General features: G+C 41.1%; 2 protein-coding genes across 5 annotated transcripts in view; one reads left to right on the top strand and one right to left on the bottom strand.

The window, feature by feature from the left end:
• The first annotated feature begins 69 nt into the window (after positions 1-69).
• On the top strand, positions 70-10090 carry STOML3 (stomatin like 3). Of its 2 annotated transcripts, XM_032442117.1 has the most exons (8): positions 70-1674; positions 1745-1845; positions 4474-4577; positions 5302-5374; positions 6547-6629; positions 7884-8087; positions 8856-8990; positions 9144-10090. In XM_032442117.1, exons 2-8 carry the CDS (start codon positions 1794-1796, stop codon positions 9342-9344), a joined length of 852 nt encoding a protein of 283 aa, XP_032298008.1. In that variant the 5' UTR covers positions 70-1674; positions 1745-1793; the 3' UTR covers positions 9345-10090. The 2 variants fall into 2 exon arrangements, with proteins under 2 accessions (XP_032298008.1, XP_015707393.1); XM_015851907.2 differs by having other exon boundaries at positions 70-1845.
• Positions 10091-10862: 772 nt separating this feature from the next.
• Positions 10863-22818, bottom strand: part of LOC107308202 (complement C4-like) — a 45583-nt gene continuing 33627 nt past the window's right edge. For all 3 annotated transcript variants that reach the window (XM_015851903.2, XM_015851902.2, XM_032442116.1), the window contains 13 exons: positions 22059-22225; positions 21476-21634; positions 20829-20888; positions 20289-20382; positions 19357-19525; positions 17972-18059; positions 17307-17381; positions 16637-16745; positions 16061-16150; positions 15600-15692; positions 14773-14856; positions 11994-12126; positions 10863-11482 (listed from right to left, as the gene is read on the bottom strand). In XM_015851903.2, the coding sequence (XP_015707389.1) occupies positions 11344-11482; positions 11994-12126; positions 14773-14856; positions 15600-15692; positions 16061-16150; positions 16637-16745; positions 17307-17381; positions 17972-18059; positions 19357-19525; positions 20289-20382; positions 20829-20888; positions 21476-21634; positions 22059-22225 (1460 nt within the window). In that variant the 3' untranslated portion in view covers positions 10863-11343. The remainder of the gene's footprint in view (positions 11483-11993; positions 12127-14772; positions 14857-15599; positions 15693-16060; positions 16151-16636; positions 16746-17306; positions 17382-17971; positions 18060-19356; positions 19526-20288; positions 20383-20828; positions 20889-21475; positions 21635-22058; positions 22226-22818) is intronic.

Here is a 22818-nt window from a genome sequence, read left to right on the forward strand (position 1 = left end):
TGCATCTGTACTAAATATGAGAGAAACGGAGTAATTGTTCTGTCATCTTCTTCCTCTGACTTGCAGTGAAGTGATGTGAGCTTGTCTGGGCCTGGAATGTAACTCACCACGATATGAGCGTTCTTACTTTTGTGTCAATTGTCTGCTGCTCTCGGTTGAGATGGAGGGAACCCGTTTGATTGATTCTGTCTTACATTTACTCACGGTCTCGCAAAGTAGCCACCGGTGTCAACACCTTCTTGTCATCTCACCATCTTCTGCTGTAGGGAGCCTGCTTTGCAGGGGGTTGGACTCGATGATCTCTAGAGGTCCCTTCCAACCTCTAAAGTTGTGTGATTCTGTGTTCTTCTGTTCTAGAAAGCTGATAACGTTTTATACAAAATGAGGAGGAGCAATATGGTGGTGTTCCCACTAGTAGCAAGATGTTACTGGTAGTCTCCTCTATATTCTAAGGCAGAGGAATGAGAAGCTCAAAGCTAATAAGCTATTGCTTGTTCTGGGTGGGGGGTGGGGCGGGGGGGCCAGAATTCAGAGACAGGAAAGGAGTAGGTTGAGAAGGCTGTGTCCAAGTCAGTAAGCTGTGCAAGAGTGGCTTTGGACTTGAGACACTGGTACAGGTTACTCAGTAATGTAGATGCTCCCTCCCTGAAGATGTACAAGGCCAGGCTGGATGTGGCTTTGAGCAACCTGGTCTGGAGGGAGGTATCCCTGCCTATAGCAGGGGTTGGAACTGGATGATCTTAAAGGTCCCTTCCAACCCAAATCATTCTGTGATTCTATGAACAGGTTTCATCTTACAGCCGAGAGGCCAAATCATGGGGGAAGTGCAACAAATGACTTCATATAGATATTGTGTCACTGGGGAGAATAATAAGATAAACATGCGAATCGCAGTTTTGCAAGCTGTGCTTATTGTTTCCACTGTAACTTAAAACATCCATGCAGCAAGGGTAGGTTGAAGCTTTGTGAAGCTGAAAGAGAATTCTCTGGGGAGCAATCAGTGTTGAATAACCCATCTGGGACCGATGTGGTGACTGACGGAGACAAAAGCTGGTGTGAAATGAAGCTGGAACCAGATTTTCCAAGATGCTTGATGTGATGGATGCCCACAACAAACAACCATAGAATTAATTCAGCAATATGTCAAAGTCATACACAACATATGAAAAAAATATGTCTTATTTTCTTCACAGGTAACAGCTTTGTGTCCTTTGGGAAGGCTGCTCTCTGCTGCTGCAGTCTTCTAACATGGTTTAGCCTACAATGCTGTGCTACAATTACTACAGCATCACAGAATTGTTTGAGTTGGAAGGAACCTACCTAATGTGATGTAAAGTATCAAGAAATGTCTGAAGATGTATTCCACAAAGCATGGGCACTTTGCCTACTAAAAAGTGAAGCAGAAGAGCAGTACTCAATGCATACACACTAGATTTCTTCTCGTTTTGTTTTGTTTTTGATCTGCGTTGATAAATATTTCAGCGATTCACTGAAATAATTTCTAGTTTGGATACTGTATGGTGTAAAATCAGCTGAGCCATGTATTTCCCCAGCCAAAAGCTGTCACAGAAAACAATGGAATTACATCGGAGGCAACGGTGACCCACAAGTCTTTGTTTTTGTAAACATGCCCTCCTCACCAGGGTAACTGGCTCTCAGAGGACTCTGATACAGGTGGGGATTCCTCCTTCTCTCCCTGAGCTTCCCTCTTTGGTGTATTGCATGGGTGCTCCGCTGTGTCAAGGTATGTTGCTGTCCTGGCTGTGACGGGATCTGAACTTCCCTGGAATGAGATGGATCCCACAGGAGAGGCACCCAAGAAAAGCAATGCAGAACATCTAATTGGTAAGCATCATCTTTTTATGTGTGGTTTTGTTTTTCGCTATGAAAGCCAAACAAGAGGAAAACATGTAACCAGGCATTTGTTGTAAATCTCCCTATGGGCTGGAGATGAAAATCCATTATCTGCCATTGTAAGTGATGAGGCAAATTACCTCCTACTGCACTGCCACTGCACGTCAGCATTTACCTTCTAGGAAAATAACCCCGAGGACTAAAACTTCCAGCTTTTGGAAATTCAGGGATGAGGTGGAAAGGGAAAAATGTGAGTAAATGAGGAATGGTTGGGATTTTTAGCCCCAAAAGGGAACTTAATGTGGTTGAGCTTGTGTGAGGAGCATCTAGTGTTCTCTTCAAGCAAAGGAAATGTTACCAAACTGAAGTTGTTTGGGGCAATGTGTGCTGTTTCCGTTGTGTGTGGGCATAAGAATGTGGTGCAGTGGGACAAATGGGACAGCAAGGCTGGTTTGGGTGCTTGTTGAAAGAGCATTCCTAATGGTTACAGAAGGCAGAGGCACCTTTAAGGACTGCAGATGCAAAGGAGGTTTATGCCACTCATGGCTCTTGTAATCAATGCATAGGTGCAGCAAAATTAAGTCACTGGCATGTTGGGTTACTGGATTTATTCTCCACTAATGTGTTTTTGTAGAAACTCCTATTAATCGTGTGGTTAAATGGTTTGAAATGTCGGAATTAACAGAGTACATTTGTGATGGTGTTTGGAGACTAGGTCTCTATTGTGTAGTAAGCAGGTGTATCTTTATATCCTGCTTTTCTCATTGGAATCTGTGCTTTTAGCTGGTACGGCATCACCAGGACAGGTCTCTTGGAGGAGTCAGTCATATTTTGTCAAGTTTTGGATGGGTGGGTGCTTTTTACCCACAGTTATGATGAGTGATATTATGACCTATCATTTCTCAGCTGTTTGAATACTGACCTTCAAAGACATTTGTTCCCAGATAGTCCCCACTCTCTGGATTGTGTCAGTCCTATCAGGTGTGTATCATTCCCATTCATCCTCACAGTGGTTTCATGTGGGTGATGGTGGATGATGCTACCATCCAAAATAAGCTTTTGAGTGAGGGGGGTTCGTGGCAAAGCTTGGCACTGGAGAAAAAGATTTCCAGGCACCTTTCTACATGCTAATCATTTAAGTGAAATAGGGGCAGGGCAGAATGTCTGCTGGTGAACAGAACATCCCTTTGTGATAAATTTCTGTGAACTTTGATTAAGATGATGATGATGAATGATGCCCAATCCACAACATTCATAGATCTCTTTCCACTGATCAGAAGACAGTGAACTGGGCACTTCGTGTACCTGCTTTAGCCTGACATATTCTTGGTGTAATGTGAGGAACACTGTGGTAGTGAAAGTGTTAAAGCTTTCCACATGAAATCTCAACAGTCCTGTTTTTAAGCCTATGACCATAGGGTCTGCGTGGTAATTTACTCATGGGAACTCCTCAAATCATTCCTAACAGTGACTATAGAATGGCTGATGATAACCTCATTAAGCAACTAGGGAATATACATTATTATCAATTGGGAAGGGTAACCTCACACTGTCTCAATGTGGTGGCAAGTTTTTTTCACCAAGTATATGTATGCTTGTCTTCCTATTTATCAGTTTCTGTCTGTTTGTTAAGTTTACTTACCATCAGAAATTTCCAGTGTTACTTTACACCACTGAAGTAACATCAAAAAATGCTCTGCATATTTGCATCAGCATGGGAGTGGATTTGTTTTTAAGAGCAGCACAAGTCAGAAAGGAAACAGCCTCATGTGAGCCTCAAACCTGGCAGCCCTTTGGACAAGCCCAGCTGGTATCCCTGCATCTTCTGTTTCCCTTGCGGCTCTCCTGGTCCAAGACATAACTGCATTCAGCAGGATTTGATTCACACTGCAGTGCTCTGCCCTCACAGCAGGTTTCATGGCATCCATTCCTCACCCTCTCCCTCTGCTGCAAGTGCCTCTGCAGCTCCAGTTTCTGATCTCACCGAAGAGCAGCAGCTCCTTGGTCCACTTACACCTACAAAGAGCCTCCTTGACTTCTAGCACATGAACAGCAACTCACCGCCACCTTTCCTTCAGGCACTAAACTAATTTAATTGAGATGAGAAGAGCTAAGTGCAGTGAGAGCTACCCACAGTTCCTGGGTGTGCACTTAAGACAACCACTAATCCTGAAGCTTGTCTTCCAGTGGATGGACTGGTCCATCAGTATTCCTCAAAACCTCCATCTAAAGATGGAGGAGTTCCCCTCATTTTTTCATATCTTCATTGTACAAACTGGATCTCCTACCCCAGGTGTAACACACTTTCTCAGTGATTCATATCCATACCTGATCTATTTCTGCAAGTCCCCAGCTTTAGCAATGCCTTTCACTCCTCCTATTTCTTTCCTGCTATAAAATTTTCTTTCTGAACCTTTTAACCTTTCATGGAGGAGAAATATGTATATGGCTGGATCTTTGGTTGTGTGTTTGGCTTTCAGTGAGTGCTGAGAGGGAGAAGGACTTGCTCTTTGTAGACCTTGCATTCCATAGTGATTGCAGTGGGTTAGGTCTGCATTCCTCTGATAACTCTTTTCAGGATTTGCATTCATTTTGCTCCTCTTCCTTATTGTTTTATAGCTGACAGGCGGGAAGGAATTGGTGTCTGCGGATGGATCCTGGTTTCCATATCTTTCCTGTTGGTGTTCATAACCTTTCCTATTTCTGTCTGGGCGTGTATCAAGGTAAACTATTGGGATATGGGGCACTCAAAGAATGTTCTATTATTATTATTGTTACTTTTTTCTATCTGTTCAAATGTTCCCCATTCACTTTCTGGAAATAAGAAGGCTTTGCAGTGCGGTTGTGGTCTGAAACCAAGAGATTCATGTATTTCCACTGACTTTCTATATCAACAAAAGCTTCTCATTTGACTTCTTATCATATCAATTTCCATAGTCAGTTAAGCTTCCCTGCTCTACAACAACCCTGAGAGAATAAATCTACAAACTGTTTTGAAGAACTCATACTTGATGCCAGAAACAAAAAATAACAGATACTAATGGACAAAGGAGTAAGCCCACACACAGACTGACCACACAACCTGAGCCTACAGTCCCTTCAAGACATTAAATTATGACTAATTTAAAGAATTTTTTAGGTCTGAATTAGCAGAGCGATTGCCCTTAGCACCATACCATGGGTAGTTCTGAAGTAGTTATGTAGACATTCTGATAGTATACTCTGCCTACAGCTCCTCTGCTTGTAGCACTGGTGTTGAAAGAGCTGTGGTCAGCCTCATTAAATCAGCAGCATTTCTTGACTATTTGATCTATTTTATGACTTATTCACAGGGCCAAAATCTGAGTTTTTCCAGCAATGATGTGAGAAAATGCATTTTTAATATTTAATGCCAGAGAGCATGAATAGAATTAGTTGTAAAATTCTAACTTTAAAATGTTTTCCTAGGTTGTCAGAGAATATGAACGTGCTGTTGTATTTCGGCTGGGACGTATACTGTCTAAGAAAGCCAAGGGACCAGGTGAATACATGTAGTTTTACTCTATTAGAATGCACTGTAATCCCAAGGAGAATTGCAGAGGTCCGTGAAATCCTTTTTCAAAGCATACAGGGAATTAGGAGGTTTTCTGCTCCAGGTCCTTTGTCTACAGAACTTTTGCTTTTCTGAATAGACAGTAATGTCATCCCCATGTCAGAGAACGGCACAGAAAGTCAAATGGCTTCTAGTTGAAGGTTTTCTGGTTGAAGAGCTGTTGTGGCTTTGCTGTTCAGTGGATTGGATGACTGAAGGTTGAGTTCACACTGCAGGCACTAGTGAGGTTTATGGGAGGTTTAAATGCAGTCTTCAGCTCAGATTTTTTTGAGTGACTGTGATGATGATTCTCCTTGTACTTTACTTCCAACACTATGTGTTTTTGCCAGTACTTTAACTGCCTTTGATTCTGTAAAATTAAAAACATATCAGTGCAGGGGCCTTCCCAGACTTTTTCTACCTACAGTTTGTTACATTTGAGTGGGGTCAGGCAGCGAATTTGCAAATAAAGAAATTAATCAATGCCATCAACTTGCATTGGTGCAGCAACCACATCTGTGCAATAAAACTGGTCAGACTGGAAGTCAAAAAAAGAAGAAAAAAACCTTTTTTTCAGATGGTGTCTTTCATCTTGAATAACAGCCATTGGGCAGGCACAGAGCTTCTCTGCATGGCTCCGTCCTCTTGTGATGGGAGAGTAGGGACTGCTTCACAGGACTGTTCAGATCTAAGGGCAGTGTTCCTCCTAACCTGAGAGCCTAAAGGTGGTGGAAGACTGGAAGAAGGTGTCTTTCCTGGATGGGCACACATACTGCGAATAGGTTATGGCTGAAAGAATAGAGTTAGCAAAAGCATGGAAGGAATTTTTGCCACAAATCTCATGGCAGATTTGAAACCAGAATGATGTCTATCCATTCCCAGACCACAACTCTAACCCATTAAGGTCTAATAAGTTCACATCATTTGCAGTTATCTGCATTTCCCTCTATTATTTGTAAATGCAAAGCTTCACTGCTGACACCTATAGTAGAAGGAGTGCTGCATGTCTCCTTATCTCTTTTCCAACCCTAAGGATGTTTCCATCTGCTTGCTTCATATAGGCACTAGGCTAAGATGGCTCTCAGAAGCAAATGTTTCATCTAAGTATTTCTTTATTTCAGGTTTGATCCTCATACTTCCATGTACAGATACGTTTATCAAGGTTGACCTTAGAACTGTTACGTGTAACATTCCTCCACAAGAGGTAACTATTTTCCAGCAGCCATCTAGAAAACTCCCCTTGCTGATGAGCTAGTTAAAGAATTAAGAAGATGGGATTAGGGCTTTGAATAAGAGACAGCTGAGACAGGAGAAGCGACATTGCAGGGGTGCACATGGTGGCTCCCCAAAAACAGAAAGCAGGAAGGATGATGGTTATGTACTTGTGCTGTATGAGATTTAGCAGCTTTTGGCTAGGCTTCTGCAAATGTTAGCAGAGCTTCAGTGGAGCACTTAATTGCAGGCAAGCACTCTGAGAAGGGGAGCAGCCATAGAAAGTCATCAGTGATCTGCTGTAACCAGCTGCCTGCTGAGGTGCAGAATCATAGAATGGCGTGGGTTGGAAGGGACCTCAAGGATCATCAAGCTCCAAGCCCCCTGCCACAGGCAGGGCCACCAACCTCCACATTTTATGAGACCAGGCTGCCCAGGGCTCCATCCAACCTGACCTTGAACACCTCCAGGGATGGGGCATCCACAACCTCACTGGGCAGCCTGTTCCAACACCTCACCTTTCTCTCTGTAAAGAACTTCCCCCTTACATCCAACCTAAATCTTCCCTCTTTCAACTTAAAACCATTTTCCCTTGTCCTGCCATTATCTACTCTTTCAAAGAGTTGACTCCCCTCCTGTTTATAGGCTCCCTTTCAGTACTGAAAGGTTGCAATGAGGTCACTCTACAGCTCTCTTTTCTCCAGGCTGAAGTGCAGGCACTTTACATCCCCTTGCAATGGCACAATATGACACAATTTCTTTACTGAATACTGAAATACCTTTCAGAATTTCTTCTCACTACTTTTGCACTTTGCTTTTCTCTTCAGCTTTAATTTTTGGTGATTCTCACAAATACATTGTTTGGAGAAAGTAGTACTACTTGAACAAACTCCATGCAACGTATAAAATCAGTTCAGGCCCTTTCTACAAGGAAGGTACAGGGTAACTATTATTTATTATTGCAGATGAAATTCATGCAGGTGATGAGATTTACTTACTATTGAAACAGTTGTTTAAAAGCTATGTAGAACATTTTGCTCTAATTTAAACTGTTAGTGATGCAAGATGACTTCTTTGAAGTCATCTCCTGGTGGGAAATACCAAAGAAATCAAAAGGAATTCTTAGTTTCCATGAATTATCAGGGTCTGTTCTTCACTAAAGAAATAGAATGACTATGACTCTCATTCGTTGTCAGGCTTTGCCTTATTGGATACTTCTCTAATTCTGTATGTTTCTCCAACACAGATTCTCACAAAAGATGCTGTTACTACTCAGGTGGATGGGGTGGTGTACTACAGGATCCACAGTGCAGTCAGTGCTGTTGCCAATGTCAACAATGTGCATTCAGCCACTTTCCTCTTGGCACAGACAACCCTGAGAAATGTACTGGGCACGCAGACCTTGGCTCAGCTCCTGGCTGGTCGAGAAGAGATTGCACACAGTATCCAGGTAGATCTTGGGTTCACTGGTAAGCATGGTAGTTAGTTCCGGGGAGCAGCAAATCAGAAATAATCTCATTGATTTTCTTTAATAGTATAAAAAACTTCCTATACGGCCCTTTCATTTAAACTTCTCATTGTTCTAAGTAAGAATTACTGGAAAGTTATTTCCCTAGGTTGTTGTAGGAGAGTTATTTCCTATCAAATAGCAATGAAGGTGATGAAATTATGCAATGAGTTGAATAAATCGGTTCATGCAGTCTTTGCCCAAAGTTGGCTGCAAGCAGTATGAAAGAAGACTGCTTTTTGTAGGAAACTCCACCCTAAGCAGACCCTCAATGGAGTTCTTGTACCTCCTGTCATGATGGCCAACATAGATCTTGAATGCTGCAGGACTGTGATGTATCATTTGCCACTAAAGTGTTTGTACACTGTCAACATAGTGCTATTCTTAAAGTCTCTTAAAGTATCAGTTTGTAAATGAGAAAAGTGCCTACCTAAAAGGAGAGTAGCTTAGGGGAGGGCAGAGACTATGCCCTACAAAAGCCTTACACAGGGAAAAACTTCAACTATCAACTAGCGTCTCACATCATAGATCAGCAAGAGTTTCATAAGGCTGGGGTACCTGCTGTGCTCACACCACTGTGTGCCAGCACCTTGGTAGGGTTCCATCTTCCTGTAGTCTGCCTTTCCTTCTGTTGATGTGGCATGGTAAATCCCACAGAGCTCTTCCTGCTCTCCCTGTGTTCTTTTGCTGGGTATTGTGTTTGTCTCCAAGGCCATCCTTGACAGTGCCACGGAGCAGTGGGGAATCAAAGTGGCTCGTGTGGAGATCAAAGATGTCAGGATTCCTGTGGCCATGCAGAGGGTGATGGCAGCTGAAGCAGAGGCAACACGAGAAGCAAGAGCTAAGGTGAGATCCATGGCTATACTTACCCCCCAGTCTGCAATGTCCTTTATCTTTCTTATGGGCACTCAAGTGCTTCTGTTTCTTCCTCATTGTGAAGGCGGATTTCCCCACTACTGCCTGTGTTGCAATGCCATTTCTATTTCTTTTACATCACAGGTTGTGGCAGCAGAGGGAGAGATGAATGCTTCTAAAGCCCTCAAGCAGGCCTCCATGGTGTTGTCTGAGTCTCCAGCAGGTCTTCAGCTGCGCTACCTGCAAACGCTGACAAGTTTGGCAGCAGAGAATAATTCCACTATTGTCTTCCCTCTGCCTATTAATTTGCTCGATGGTTTGGGGCATAAAAATAGAGGGGGATAGAGGTTGATTGACACTGGCTGCTTGGGCTGAAACATTTAAAGGGTTTCCCGTGAAACAAAGGGTTCCAGATTACCAAAGTAGAATAAAATAAAAATAAAACATAGTTTAAGAACCACACATTCTGCATTTGAACAAAGAAAGTTGCAAAATTCAGGCACTGAGCAGTCTTAAGTTAGACTTTTCTTGAGATGAGAAGGAGGAAAATAATGTAAAATGCATGTTAGATCTAATAAGAAAATTTATTGATGCTTTCACTGCATGCTGCATGTGCTTGAGTGTAGCAAGTGATTTTTCTGCTAAGCAAGAACCTGTGAGCTCCTGATCAGCTCACAAATCTACTCCATGAAGCAGAAGGGCCAGATAGAGGTGCATAATTCAAGTCCCATGAAACAGAAGAAAGGATTTGGTCATAAGCTTAGTATGCCTAGTATTACTTAATTATCAACAGAATTACTGGATAATTGATATGTCAGTGGAAAAGCTTATTCTTTATCACAGAATCATAGAATGGCGTGGGTTGGAAGGGACCTCAAAGATCATCTAGTTCTAACCTCTCTGCCACATGTAGGATTGCCATCCGCTAGATCAAGTACCAGATCAGGTTGCCCAGGGCCTCATGTAGTCTGACAGTGAACATCTCCGACCTTAGATAAATGGAAATTAGCAGTAGCTTTACTGACCTCATCTGGATTTTGCCACATCACTGATATTTCTATAAGCTCTTTAATAAAGGGATGAGAATATATGTCCATGTATTACAATCACCTTTCTTATATCTGAAATCTGATGCAAACCTCTGCAAAACAAATTGTTCTGTGTTAATTTAAGCATCTAATTTTCATCCACAAGAGGTTTCTTATCCTACCTTCCAGATGTCATGAAGTGGTGATATAAAGGGCCTTCCCCACCCTCCATCCATGCAATGCCCTGAAGCTGAGTGGGGGGGCACTCCTGTGTTTAGCCAGCAGTAATGCTGAGTTTATGGCCTTCAAAAACAGCTGAGCTGTTCACATGACTGGCACATAACAGGTTAGCTGTATATGAATTTGAAGGCTCTTGCAGTGCAGATGCTCTGGTGGATGCTGCTGCTGTGTAGAATCTCAAACACACAAGGCTCATTGTTGCTCCTTCTATACAGTAGTGTCATTTAGCTCCAAATTCATGTGATCTACATGGGCCTACTAATTATACTGTTGATTCAGGCCCATCTTGTTGGCTGCAGAATAACAAAAGTAGTCCAGGTGGCAAATTTTTGTACTCAGTAACTTCTGGCAGAAAGACAGTGGTATGAGCATCTGAGGATGGTGACCTGATCAAAAACAGCTCTGTGCCCTCAGTGAGCTACTAGTACTAACAGCTCACACAGGACTCTGAGGTCAGGTACATCCAGACCAGTTGTATATCCTTGATGCTGAGTCAGTTCCAGTTTAAAACCTGTGTATGGGAATCCTACTGTGAGTACAAGTGGGTTCATTTGTTTCCCCATATGAACTCTCACAGAAATAATGTGCTGAAGCATGAGTGCTAATATCTTTTATTTTAGCAGCAAGCTGTACTTGGTAAGCCCATAAATACTAAGCCTTCTTTCTGACCCATGCAAATCTCATGGTCCATTGACAATGACTGAGGGAATCAACCAGCTCTGAGAGAAACATGTTCTATTAAAAAAACCCTTTTTCATTTGATCCCCTCCAGTATAATTACACCATTGAGTAATGGGTCAGGGAGCAGAAACTTTTGCTCCCTCTTCACCAGCATAGGGGGCAGTAAACTCAATAAACAGTAGAATAGCTGCAATTTTTATCATGTTGCCCCCATATGTAGATCTACAAGAAGATATCCCATTCAGGAAGTACACCACTAAAAGAAAAACAGGCAGCAACAGAAGCAGTTCTGTGGTGTCTCTGGTGCATCTCTGATATACAGGATTTGCAAGAAAAAATCAGGAAGGAGCTGAGTTGCAGTAACACAGGTGGGATGCGAGGAGCAAAGCAACCTTTCAGAAGAGGCAGATGTTGTCAGACTTGTTCAGGAAGCCCTGCAGGTGAGCACAGGCTTGCCGGTTACGGGTGGTGCGGCACTCCCTGTCTTCTGGAATTTTCTCCACCCAGGTTTGCGAGTCAAGGAAGTACTGCATCCTGAGTAAAGTAAAGGCAGTGAGTTGTCAGTGCTGACAGAGAGAAACAGGAAAGCACAAACCCAGTGGAAGAAGGGCCAGATTTTGATTCTTAGAAATGTGGGAATCAGGCTGTACACAGATAGATTTGAGTGGCTCAGCTGTTTCCCACAGCTGCCTATTTGACTTTAGGCTGATACTCAGCATTTTAGTAAAGCCAGCGGAATCAGTCCTGTAGAAATCTGATCCTCCCTTTGCTTTCTGGAAGCATTTCAGCACTTTTGAGTGTCACAGAATCACACAGAATCACAGAATTGTAGGGGTGGGTTGGAAGGGACCTTTAGAGATCATCTAGTCCAACCCCCCTGCCAAAGCAGGATCCCTACACCACGTCACAGAGGTAGGCGTCCAGGCGGGTCTTGAATATCTCCAAAGAAGGAGACTCCACCACCTCCCTGGGCAGCCTGTTCCAGTTCAGCTTTATTCATGATCTGTGCTAGCAGCCTCTGTGGCTCAGGAACTATTGCACTTACTTGTTGTTGCAGTCAACAGTTTGTCCATCTTTCCCCATGAGAAGGTACCGTTTGCCAGCTACCATGTCTAGCGTGCAGGAGGAGCGCTTCAGGAACTGTCGATGCGCTCCTATTTCAATGCTTTCATCAGCAGCTGTGGTATGAGAAGAGAAAAACCCATAAACTTTCCCAATGAAGAGCAAAACAATAGCCTATGGGACACAAATCTTTTCACTCTTTTATAATACTGCTAAATTACACTATTATTTCATTTGGGAATAAACACTGTGGTGGGACATATTTCCCTTAACATTTCTTGGTAAGTTGGTTTTTCCTTTTCTGGTTGTCTTAGTCTCCTTAACAGCTGTGGAAAGAGCTTCTTTATGCTTTTTGATCTCCACATCAAAGTATCTTAGAAGATTGTGGTCTAAATTCTGGCTCAGATGCTCATTCATTTAAAAGCTGCAGTGCCCATGACTGAAATGGCACAAGATCTGGAAAGATACTTATTTAGCAAGTTAATGCAGGATATGAGTATACTGAGGTTTTTTTTTGCTAGAACACCAGTTCACAAAGTCCATTTGGAAAACAAAACATATGCGGATTACATCAGTATGTTATTTTCTTACATTCTTTCTAACAATACTGCAAACTGTGGTGCAAAACTGGGGTGACAAAATCAGCCTCAAACCAGATTAGGTCTCAGGTAAGACACCACAGACTTCCTAACAGCTAACAGAAACTTGTGCAGCCTCTGCTGTCTGAAGTATTGTATTACAATTACGAAAAGTTTAATATTCAGTATGAAAATACTAGGAACAGAATACAAACCTGGTTTGGAATATTTTAACACTGATAAGATTTCAGAGAATTTGAGACAGAATGCTAAACTGTGAAACATAATACTAAGAACCATATCAATTTCCTAGTTGAAGCCTGAATTAATTTTAGTATGGCAGATACAGACCAGATAAAAGTTGGTCTTCAGTTCTGTATACAGTTTCACATTTGAATATTTCCAAAGAAACATGCAACACTGTAGATTATCTCATATAATACAGGCACTGCTGTTTCTGTGCTACATGGTATAGTACATTTTTAGTTAGGTCAAAGAATGTAAAGGAGTGTTAAGGTGAATCAGAATTATTTGAGAAAATTACCAAATTTTGCCTCAGGTTCATGATGTTCTCACTTCAAATGCTTCACAAATGTCCTGGCAGATTTCACACTCTAGGGATCATCAGCCATTAATGTAACAGTTGTTATATAATCATGCAATTTTCAATCTCCATGTATATATATATAGAAAGAAAGATTTATATATATATAAATATATATATAAGTGATGATATATATGATTTTGATATATATAAATGTATCTCCCTGTATAGATATAGTTGATTTGGATGCTACTGCACCTTGCTTTTTCTTCACTATCATGGCTTAGTTCCTCTTTCCAGACTTTACCAACCCTACTGAAAAAATCTGATGCTTGTAGCCTGTTTCATATAGTACAAACAAAGAAACATTTTAAAGAAGGAGGTGGGAATGAGAGAAGTCACCTTTTCTGTTCAACTTTAGATTCATAGTATCACAGTATCACAGTCTAGTGCGGGTTGGAAGGGACCTTAGAGATCATCGAGTCCAGCCCCCGGGATTCGAGCCTCCTGTGTAGCAGAGCGGCACTTCTACCACTTGAGCCACAGGGATTCGAACCTGGGCCTCTGGTGTTGCAAGCGGCATTCCTACCATTGCGCCACCGTCATTGGCAAAATGGATTCAAAAGATACCTATCTCTTTCAAGAACCAAGAAGCAAAATCTTTCCAGGCTTGCCCATGAGCTGCAAGAGCAAATGAAGTGAGGCCCATAGCTTTAAGTTCTTCAGAACCTGTAGGTTTCCTGGAAGCATTAATGAAACTTTCCCTCATGGTATTATAATCTCCCAAAGGCAGTATTTTGATCGTGAATTGTATTATGATTTCCCCGCATATGGAAAGACCTGATTATCACTGGCATATCTCTGGATGCATGGAGTAGGGACCTGATCTTCTGACAAAGTGGACATTTGGCACAGATCACAGGTAGTGTGCCCTAAAGCGCTGGCTGACATCACTTGCCCCGTAGGCAAAGATCAAGAGAATAAGGTAATTATTCTCCTTAAGGAAGGGAAGTTTTGAAACCTTTACAGTTTACAGTCTCTGGCTGTCAAACTCAAAACTGAAAACCACATGATAGCTTGGTGACTGGAGTCTGAGATGTCATCTGACAGCCTTTTCAGAAATTATTTGAAAAGTGTCAGTGTTCCTGATGCTGCTGATAAAGTAACATTCATGTGGGCACAGCTGGAACGGCAGGCCTGCAAAAGGACACTGTCTGAGAGCTGTGCAAATCTTTGCACTGCAACAAAAGAAATAAAAAGGCTTCTTGTTATCACAGTTATTAAAATGATATACAGAGGACCTAATAAACACAAAGTACAAGTTTTGAAGGGTTTGCTTTAGATTAGCCCCAGTTTGGAGCCATGGATTAAATGCAGCCGTAATGTGTCTTCTGGATTAGTTTCATCTGAAAGGATGGGATGTGTGTGCTCTGGGATTGCCGCAGAGTGTGAACCAAAGCAACCTACAGCTGAGCTGAACCTAAGAGTGATGTAGCTGCATCAAGTCTTCTTTCAGGCCTAACATATCCCACTGTACTTCTGACAGCGAGACAAGGCACCTGAATGGTTCATGTTGGCTAGTGTTTAATCAATTTTTTTCCTTCAGGCGGAAAAAAGGAACTAAACATGTTGATACTTACTGAATTTAAGGATTCTCTGAATTTTGACCTCATAATAATCAAAAACATTCTTCTGTGTACTGTTGAGGAGCTCCACTTCATAGACTACAACAGACAGCAAATGTGTGAGGGTACACAGAAACATGAAGTTACATCCAGAAACAGAAAAACAGCTGTGCTTTTATCCCATGTCAGTGCAGAGGCCAGTATGCCATCTTTTCACAATTCATGGTAATATAAAAGACAACAGGACAGTTATCCTGTGTACCTACTATATTTTCAGCAAGTCTGGTACTCATCAATAACCTCTAAATTTGTATTTTATTTGGCTATATATCTTTTGGAATAAGGTACTGTATGTGATTGAGTTCTTGCTTTTTCTTCACCAAAGCTGCTAAATCAGTTTTCCTTTAGTAGCTCGTCCAATTTCCATCCACAAAAGAAGTCAGACAGGCAAATTAAACTAAGAGAAACTGTTCTCCTAGCTCTGTGGAAGGGAGCTGCTAAGCTTTGTCATGCTATGAACACTGCACTTTGTATCATAAATCCCCTAAAATTATGGATCATGGGGTCAGTGGTACTCACACCACTGGTCTTTTCTGAACCCTGCAGTACAATGTTATACATTCTTCCTTCTTCAGCATCCAACTACAGCTTTCAGAAGTCTTTATTTTTCCCCTTCAACCCCAGATGACAGCTTTAGTATTTCATCTCCTCAGTCTCCAGACCAGATAAAGGAACTCCTCTCATTTCAGGAGAGGTCTAGGCACATAATGCTCCAAATTTATCCTTACTTTTTGAAAATAACTGCTTTTAAAATACATTGACAATTATCTTTCATGTCTTACCATAGTCTGTAATGGGTTTGTAGCACACAAAATTAAAACGTGAGTTTTCATTCAAGTTTTTACTGAAAGTTGATTTTTGTCTTGGGCAAGGACCTAGAAAGAAGAAAATAAATGACTTATCTGTCTCTATAGTTGTGGATACTTGGATAGATGCAGTCTAAAATTATTCATCCACTCAACATTATAACAGAAAACAAAAGAGCTGACAACTTCATTAGAAGTGTGGAAATTATTATTATTACTTTTTAACATAGGCATATGTTTATAGGTATCACATGCAACTATCAAGATAATCCTGGATATCTTCAAAACAAAAGTTTTTAGTCACACACGAGTGGATATTTTGTGTTCTAACTTATGCATTAGGGTAAATGCATAGAATAAATGCATAGGTCTTTTCTGAGTATAAGAATTCTCCCATGAATGGTTCTTTTCAGCTGGTATATCTAGATGTTCTTTACCTTCTGCACACTGGCAAACATCGGCGTGGCACACCTTGGCAAGCATGGCGCTGTGCTGGGGAGCACTGTAGAAGACACTGCACTTTCTGTCTGTGGAAATGAAACAAAATGATCTGACTTACAGTGCTCAGATAGAAGGGCCTTAAGTTGTATTCTTCCCCCTTATCTTTTGTTTTGTCTGAAAAACCTCCATCTTAATTTTATAGTTTAGCAGTAGGGCGACAATTACCACAACGTGTTTCAGAGGGAGGAGACAGGATCACCAATGGTTTATGTACCCTTAGACAATAAATAGAAAAGTCAGTATGGATGAAGCTTTAGTTGCTGTAAGCTGTCAGGGACTCCTCAGCTTCTAGCAAAGTAGAATTCTGACCTAATTTTCAAATATTGTTATCAAAATTCTGTCAAATGGTGATCTTAAACTGGGATACCAATACAAATAATTGCAGACAGGTCATTTTAATACTCAACAAATTCACGTGGTTTCACACTACATTAAAAACACCTTTTAATAAACTACAGTTTGTTATTAAGGGTCTTTCTGACCAGTTACGTATCACTTTTATATGCCCTTACCTGGACTGTAAAAATCATACAGGATGGCATTTGCTGGCTGAACCAAGCCCATTGGATTAATTTGCTTCGCCCCAAATATTATACAGTCAGGCTCTGGTCCAGTTGTGAGCTGAACAAGAAAGGAACAATAGTTGTGATGTGTAGGCTAACTTTCCCCAGTTAATTCCTTATTCATTTGTGCCTGTACCAGCCTGGCTAGTGTGCTTCTGATGGCACGGATGAGTTAATCCTGATAATTCCATATTCAATTAGAAGACGCCTTTTATGTTTTAACTGAGAAAACATAAAAGGCGTCTGGTGCACAGAACCATAGAAGATCTCCTGTTTGGAGGGGACCCTCAAGGATCATTGAGTTCAACTCCTGGACCAACCTCCCCCACCCCTCCCCTGATGCAGCTTCATTCCCTTCCCATGGGCCCTGTCGCTGTTGCTGCCCCTCCACTCCCTGTGAGGAGCTGCAGCTGCCACTGAACTTCACTTGTGAGGCACAACCTCCATCACACAGAAGAGCTGAAGATGAACGTGCACACCTCCTGCCTTTACCTCCCCTGCTAATAAATGATGAAAATCACAGAAAGGCAATGGAGTGTGAAAAACAATAGTAGGTTTAAAAGGAAGACTTGGTATATTAACTGAAACAGTAGATCATAAAACCACCGGGCTTGCTTACCTCTCCAAAGTACAGCAAAACTTTCCCTTCCTTGTACTCAAAGTGCTGAATATATTGATCTGAAGATGTTACCAACTACAGAAAGACAACAAAATCAAAACAACAATGTAGGACAGTAACACCACTGCTATCCTCCTCTATATCCTGATTTGCTTTGCTGAGACATTTGTATTATCCTGCTTTCTTTCTTCCTCCTTAAAGGAAACAGTGCCTGTGACCACAAACCTGGGCAAACATCCACTAGACCAGCAGGCTCTAGAGCAAAAACTCTGTGGCTACCTTCACAGAGTGCCATACTGCATGTCCCTGCCACTGTGCTCTGTAGGCAGCATGCACAGATGTTTTGGTCTTCTGTAATCAAAGAACACACTGTTTTGCTTTGTCACAAGACAGCAATGCCAGCAGGGATGCCAATATGTGTAAAGACAGGAGAATGTGTAAGCGCTCTAAAAAGCCTTGTGCTAACTTCTACTACAAGGAACTACAGGCCATGCTCAGTTCACTGGCAGCTTTTCATTTCTTGCATATATTCAATGAATAATTTTTTTCAAAGCCAGATAATGAAAATATGCCTATCCTTTCATTATTCTATATACCTAGGAAAGACTTACATAGATTTGCATAGAAATGTTACCAAAAATGCCATAAAAAAGTGTGTTTCTCACCTGTTCAAGATCATTAGTGTCAGGCTCCAAGCCACTCAGCAGAGAGAGATCAACCAGGGACATCTTTGGTGGATTGGAACCTGTGGACCTTTATAAGGGTTCACTATCAGCAGTGAACATCTGCACTGAACTTTGTTCAGCTTGTTCTCCAAGCTTTATTTGGAGAGGTTAGCTCTCCTGGCTCAAAACAAAAACTAAAACAAACCCCACCAACATTCTGCTCCATTTAGGTTTCTTATGTGGATTTTAATATGCTTATTAGCTTCTGACCACAGTAAATGTCATGAAGTAAAATTAGCTACAAATGCTAGTCAGATGGTCATATAAAACACAGGTGCCTCATCTGACCTTGTCATTTAGGCTTTCATTACAGCTAATAGGCAGAAAAAATTGCCTTTGATGGCAAATGTTCTTTCTACCATAAAATCATAGCTGAAGATAGAAAAGATGAGGAAGGTAAGCAGCACTTGTAAAGTGTCCTTTATTATCTACAAGGGGGAGCTAAAAAAATTGCTTGTCCAAAGTCCCTGTGAACAAAAAAAAATGTATACTACCCTTACTCTTCAAGGTCATTGCTGGGCATATATATTTATTGAGCTTCTAATCCTTTTACCACTTCTCAAAAATCAAGTAGTCGTGCAATTGCTGGATGAAGCTGTTCTGCACTCACACAGAATGCTTTGTTGAAAATATTAGGGCAGGATATCATGTAATAACATCTCTCCAAAAAACAGCAAAATGCTGTAAATGTGTTACTTTATTTACCTTCTTAATCACAGAATCACAGAATGGTTGATGTTGGAAGAGCTAACCTAGTCCAACCCCCTTGCTCAAGCAGGGATACCAACTGCAGGTTGCCCAGGACCATAACAGTAAGGCTTAGGAAGATCTCCAAGAAAGGAGACCACAACATCTCGAGGAAGTGTATTCCAGTGCTACATCACCCACACAGTAGAGAAATGTTTCCTGATGTTTATGTCTTGTGCTCCCACTGCCTCTTGTCCTGTCCCTGGACATCACTGAAAATAGCCTGGCTTGTATGTAAAAGACTTCTTTCAAATGATTAGACAGCCAGGATACTTTGAATATCCCCAGAGAGCCAAACATCACCAGTGAGTTTGTTGGGACAGATCCTGAAATGGTGTCATGGTTTTGGTACCATGACAAATGGGTGTTTGAAGTCTGTGTAAGCCATCTAAATGTACACTGCTTGGAAACTGACTGTCCTGCTGTGGAAATAAGGATTCATATTCTCTCAATTTATGTGTAACTACAGAAGGTTACCAGCTTGGATGCTGAGTTCACGGATATGAAAAAGGTGAGCAAGAAGAACTGCAAACAAAAATGAAAGTATGTCCTAATGAGAGGCTGATCTCCAGACCTACCTGACACAGATTCTGTACTGCAGAGATTCTGTGTTACTGGGCAAGATCACATCCCTTTTCCTTCTGCTGCGGATATCAAACCAGTCTATTCTAGACAAGGTCTCAGAATCACTGGAGGCTGTATTAAGATAATCCTCATCATCATAATTTTCCTCTGAGTATACAGTGTCTGGAAGTGATAGACACAATCAACCATTTAGAAATTTGAATGAAGTTCTTGCAATTTCATTTCTTTCTTTATTTTATTATTATTATTTTATTTGTTAATAGTGATAGATAAAATGGACAGCCACATTACCTCTACGGGATTTTGTTAAAGTTTGTGTTACACCATCTCAGTGTTTCTAATCAATTCAGAGTTAAAATTTGAGCAGTAATTTTAGTAAGGGTCAGCAGATCTAGCTAAGAATGGTGTTTCTGCCATCTATTAACTTATAAAGTACAATCCTTGCCACAAAAAAATACCTATTCAAACCAAAGTAAAGAAAAATGCAGGCAAATGCAAACATAGGCAGAGAACCCATGCTTCAGAGAAATGAAAACTTAGTCTTGACTATATGAAAATATCTAAAGCAAATCTACCCCCCAAAGTGTACTCTAAGGCTGCTCAATAGGTCTGTTAGTGGAATAACTGAGCTCCCTGCATGGGAGCCAAGAACACAATGACAGGAATTTATCTCCATCTCCTCCAGGTTACATTGAGGAGTTAACAATATTAGCAATGCAACACTTAGGTACTCTCTGCTGCCACAGTCATTGCAAGAGTTATTAAACTATTTAAAATATTAATAAACTGAATACAATAGCTGTGCAGGTTTCAGAGACTCTCTTTCCTTGCTTCACTCATTTATTCCCACTCTCCATGGCTGGAAAGTCATTGAATAATTATTATCCAAACATGTTGCCTGTGAGTTTCAACACTTTTCACTTACCAGAATACTTAATCCTCCCTTCTACTTCCACTGTCAAAATCAGGTCAGTACATGGATTGTTTTTCAGCTCAGGTGACCAGTACATTTTCAGTATCTAAGACAAAAGCACAGATGTCAAACTTATAAAAATATCATTTAAATTACATGTGATTTTCTCTTCCAGGGCTTTAGCAAATGTCGATGAGACTTGGAGTGCAGAGGGAAACACAAGTCTCTCAGAGACACTGATTAGTCTTAGAGAACTGCCATGGGTAAAGAAGGAGAACTCCCTCTGCAAACCTCAAATTGCCTGAGTTCTCTGATACAATTCTCCATCCCCACCACAAAAGGATCTTTCAAACTCCCAACACTTCTTCAGCTCTATGGATTCCATGATGTTAAAAAATAGGTATTATTTCAGGGCGGTTTGCTTGACATTAATTTTAGAGACTTGGTGGTAGGAATGGAAAGAATGAAGACGTGGGAGGTAGTTTCCCTCGGTGTTCAAAAAGGAAATGAAAGAAGTCCATCTGGAATCTGAATTTCCAGTTTATGGCTTACACTCATTGTCCCATTTCCTCTGCCTTCTACAGACACTTCAAGTTTTCTCCCAAGATCGAACTGCAAGCAAAAGCAAAATAGTAGAGATTTAGTGTGTGCTCAGCATTTGTTCTATTGCTTTCCTGTGATCAAAACAGTCTTTTTGTCTTTCTCCTCAGAAGATATGGGAAATCTACAGTTATGGAAGGGGTTATGAGACCCCACATCTAATGGGATTTTCAGTGTGCTGGGCTGGAACATCTTGTTCTGCCATTCTGTGGCCCAGGAGGCAAATTTTTCCTGAGTTCATTATTCCCTCTATAGACAGAATATGACATTCCTTTAGGTCCCAAAACAGTGAATATCAGAATATTTCCCTGCTCTCTCTCACTCCTTAGAAAGACTTTGAATGTTGTCCTGGTTTCTCTCTACTGATGGAGGATGTTCTCATCACCAAAGTTCTTGACGGGGGGTGGAAGGACCTATAAATTATGCTTCTAGGCAGATGTTGATTTATTTTTTTTTCTTTAAAAAGATTATTTTGTTGCTTTTTTACATATTAAAGTATTGACAAATAAATGATTGCTTAACGTGAGAAAAGCTATACCAAGCAGTCCAATGCTTCTCATTTTTGAGCAAAAAATATTGAACAAAGAATAACTGTGTACCTCTAGCATCTTCTGAATCCCTTCATTAGTATCAGTCAAAGTAATAGTGTAGTCCCCTCTCCTTCCAGGTGTTCCTATTCTTACAGTCAGGTTGGTGGGAACAGTACTCAGTGTCTTTATGCTGTATGCTGACATTGCTTCCAGGGCCACCACCGTGTCCTAGTTGAGACAAAAATGAAAAAAACAAAACAGAACAACAATAACAAACAAAAAAAATGCCCCAAAATTATACTGGATTAATTCTACAGTACATCTGGTTGATCAGTTATCTAAGGCTATTCTTCAGTTCCAGCTATTATGCTGTTTTGAAGTTCCGTATCTGTTCTCACCTGCATGTACTGTTCATTTTATTTCTCAACTTCTTCCTTTGTCATTAAAAAACACTGCAGGCCTGACCTCTGTCTGTCATAAATCTTCCTACAGGCTCATAAGGCTATTAAGGGACAGATTTTTTGGTGCTTCATGAACTGAAGAGATCTGAGATTAAATGCTACGATGCTTTCACTCTTGAATGATAAAGCCCTTATGGAACTATCATTTTCTTTCTACCCCTTTCTACCCATGAAGGTTGATGGTTAGGTACCTGTGTAGAGCAAAATCCTCCACCAAAATTCTTTCTTTCTGTCAGCCATGTAGCAATAGGCGTTGCATACTCCATATCTTCCAAGAGCAATGTTTGAAGCAAAGCATAGGCAGTGGTTTCCACTGAGATTGCATTGTTGCCATTTCCCCAGTAGCGTTGCTGCTTTGCTGCAAGAATAACTCAGTCGTGAATGTCATTGGTAAAGACATTAGCCAAAAATGGCTGCTGTTTTACACAATAGATATTGCATGTCATAACACCAAGGAACCACAAAACACAGGTGCTGACATGAAAGCAACAAATCAATGTGGAAGTAGAGGATGGGAAAGAAAAAACATGTCACTATCATTTTGACTTATGAAATCATCATAATCTTATGATCCTGTTGTACAGTGATGTCCACGTGATGGAATGGTAGCACTGTGTCTGGTGGTACCCTGGAGATAATAGTATTAATTATCCCTGTATGGCCCTGCACTTAAACTACAACTATCAAAACATGATTGATTTGTCAAATTATGAGTACCTTCATAGGTGGTCATTGTCATGCACTGACTCAACTCAGACCCCAGCCATGCTCCAATAGGGAAGAGGTAACATCCATGCAGAGCTGGAACAATGTACTAGTGAGAAGCTCTGAATGTGGGCAGGCTGGGAGTGACATCTTCCCTTTTACTCACAAATCCATTCTGTACTGCTCCTACATGGAGCTGCTTGTTCCCATGGTCCATTAATAATTACTTATTTTTCAACCACTTGT

The sequence above is a fragment of the Coturnix japonica genome, chromosome 1 (genome assembly GCF_001577835.2).
Source record: "Coturnix japonica isolate 7356 chromosome 1, Coturnix japonica 2.1, whole genome shotgun sequence".
In the NCBI taxonomy this organism is placed as follows: domain Eukaryota; kingdom Metazoa; phylum Chordata; class Aves; order Galliformes; family Phasianidae; genus Coturnix; species Coturnix japonica.

Coding starts and splice junctions, on each gene's coding strand:
- STOML3 (XM_015851907.2), top strand. CDS start 1,794: ATGGATCCCACAGGAGAGGCACCCAAGAAAAGCAATGCAGAACATCTA. Junction 1,846..4,473: donor CAATGCAGAACATCTAATTG/GTAAGCATCATC, acceptor ATTGTTTTATAG/CTGACAGGCGGGAAGGAATT. Junction 5,375..6,546: donor TAAGAAAGCCAAGGGACCAG/GTGAATACATGT, acceptor TCTTTATTTCAG/GTTTGATCCTCATACTTCCA.